Consider the following 2,500-nt stretch of genomic DNA (forward strand, 5'->3'; position numbering starts at 1 on the left):
GTCCCTCTGCATCACCATGGTAACACACAGGACCCGCTCACTCACTTCTTCCACTCTGTCATGGTGCGACCCCCCCCCCCCCACACACACATTTCAACATCTCACTCTTTCTGTCTCAGACACAGACACATACTGTACACACTTAAGGATTTCACTCTTTCTCTCAGACACACATACAATACAAACACACACACAAGCGTAGGTAGGCTACACTATCTTGATAACATATTATTTATATAACAACACTAAACATATGGGGGCAATTGCTCTGTCCCTAGTTTGGAGTTTAACACGGTTTTAAACTGGAGTTTGAGTTGGGAGTTGGAGTTTAAAAGCGTGTTAAACTCCAAACTAGCGACAGAGCAATTGCCCCATGTTGATGTTTTCCATGTTCTATTCTAAGGTGTGTGTGTGTGTGTTTGTGCTCTCTGTAGGTGCTGAAGAAGATCTCTGGCTACATCCAGGAACAAAATGAGAAGATCTACGCCCCCCGAGGCCTTCTCATCACAGACCCCGTCGAGAGAGGCATGAGAGTGGTATCCTTTTGAGAAAGCTACACCGCTATGCTGAACGCTAAGCTAAACTGCTAGGCTGAATGCTAAGCTAAACCGCTAGGCTGAACACTAAGCTACACCGCTAGGCTATGTTCCGGGTTTGACCCTATTACTACTGGACTATAAACTGTTAGGCTGAACGCTAAGCTAAACCATTAGGCTGAACGCTAAGCTTAACCGCTAGGCTGAACGCTAAGCTAAACTGCCAGGCTGAGCGCTAAGTTAAACCGCTACACTGAACGCTAAACTAAACCGCTACGCTGGACGCTAAGCTAAACCGCTTGGCTGAACACTAAGCTAGACCACTACGCCGAACGCTAAGCTAAACTGCTAGGATGACCACTAAGCTACACCACTACGCTGAACGTGCTAAGCTAAACCACTATGTTGAACGCTAAACTAAACCACCACACTGAATGCTAAACCGCTTGGCTGTTACACTGCTAGGCTGAGAGAATGATTAGGCTACAGTGCTACAGTGTGTGAGAGCAGACATAAATCTGTGTGTGTTTAAGATTGTGATGGTTTGTGTGTGTGTGTGAGACTGTGTTGGTGCGTGTGTTTGTGAGATTGGGCTGTTTTTTGTGTGTGCTGGTCTTGTGTGTGTGTGTGTGTGTTTCCTTGACCCCTGGGCTCCTCAGATTGAGATCTGTGTGTTTGAGGACCGCTGCTCCAGCGGGAGCTCCAGCAGCTGCAGTGGCAGCGCCAGTCCTGCAGGGGGCAGCGTGCGGTGACTGGAGGAGCAGCGCCGGGGCGTCGGCTACGGGGGGGCGGGGCCAGCCAGCATCCGCATGCTGAAGCACGAGAGCACACGATTCTGAACATCACACACACACACACACACACACGATTCTGAACATCACACACACACACACACAAACACACGATTCTGAACATCACGCAACACACACAAACACGATTCCGAACATCACGCAACACACACAAACATACTGTACATGATTCTGACCACACACACACACACACACACGATTCTGAACATCACACACACTCACATACATGAGAAACACCTCATCACATCTAACAAATAGATACACTTCACACAACGCCCTGACACACATAACACACACATCTCTGTGACTGCTGTAGTGCTCTTCTGTGTTCCAACGCCCCATATATCACCTCTCCATACGCGTCCTGGTGCTGCTGACATTAACTTCTCAACACACACACACTCACACGGTACAGTGTGTGTGTGTGTGTGTGTGTGTGCGTGTTGCCACAAAACTCTGTGTTCATGTGAAGCAGTCAACACTGTGTGTTGACTGGATTCTGTGTTTGACACAAGAGTGTGTGCTTTTTCTTTGAGATTGTGTTTGTTCATCTGAGAGTGTGTTGTCTCACACAACTGTGTTTACATACGGCTGTGTGTGTGTGTTTACATACGGTATGATGCGAGACGGAATCCTACGCTGGACTGTGATATTCATACTGTAATCAGACTGATGTCGCATGTAAAGGTCTGTTAGTGTGTGTGTGTGTGTGTGTGTGTGTGTGTGTGTGTGTGCCAATAAAATATATCTTGACGTGGAATGGCCAGTGGGTTTAAGAGACAACATACTGCCAACAGTTTGTCTAGGCTGGGTGTGGCTGTGTGTGTGTGTGAGAGAGAGTGTGTGTGTGTGTGTGTGTGTATTAATGCATGTGAATGTGCTTGTTTATGGTCAGTTGGTGGATGACCAGAAAGTCACTCTCGGTATTATACAAAAGCTATATTCTTTTGATTATGTGTGTGTGTGTGTGTGTGTGTGTGTGTGTGTGTATGTGTCCTTGGGGAGGGGAGGGGGAGAACTGTATGCAAAGACCGAGACTGAAGTGCAGTGACGTTTTTTGAAGTCTGGCAAACACACACAAACAGACAAACACACAAGCACATCAACACACAGACACACACACACACACACACGCAAAAAGAGAGCTTTAGAATG

At 47.2% G+C, this 2,500-nt stretch overlaps 1 protein-coding gene across 1 annotated transcript in view; it reads left to right on the forward strand.

Moving 5' to 3' along the window:
• The window catches only part of golga7bb (golgin A7 family, member Bb), a 15,731-nt gene that overhangs the window by 12,815 nt on the left and 416 nt on the right, over positions 1–2,500 (forward strand). Inside the window, exons 4-5 of the mRNA XM_062519671.1 lie at positions 435–536; positions 1,196–2,500. The exon at positions 1,196–2,500 is cut by the window's right edge and continues 416 nt beyond it. Coding sequence (XP_062375655.1) covers positions 435–536; positions 1,196–1,288 — 195 coding nt within the window. The 3' untranslated portion in view covers positions 1,289–2,500. The remainder of the gene's footprint in view (positions 1–434; positions 537–1,195) is intronic.

This window comes from Sardina pilchardus, chromosome 18 (assembly GCF_963854185.1).
Source record: "Sardina pilchardus chromosome 18, fSarPil1.1, whole genome shotgun sequence".
Classification (NCBI taxonomy): domain Eukaryota; kingdom Metazoa; phylum Chordata; class Actinopteri; order Clupeiformes; family Clupeidae; genus Sardina; species Sardina pilchardus.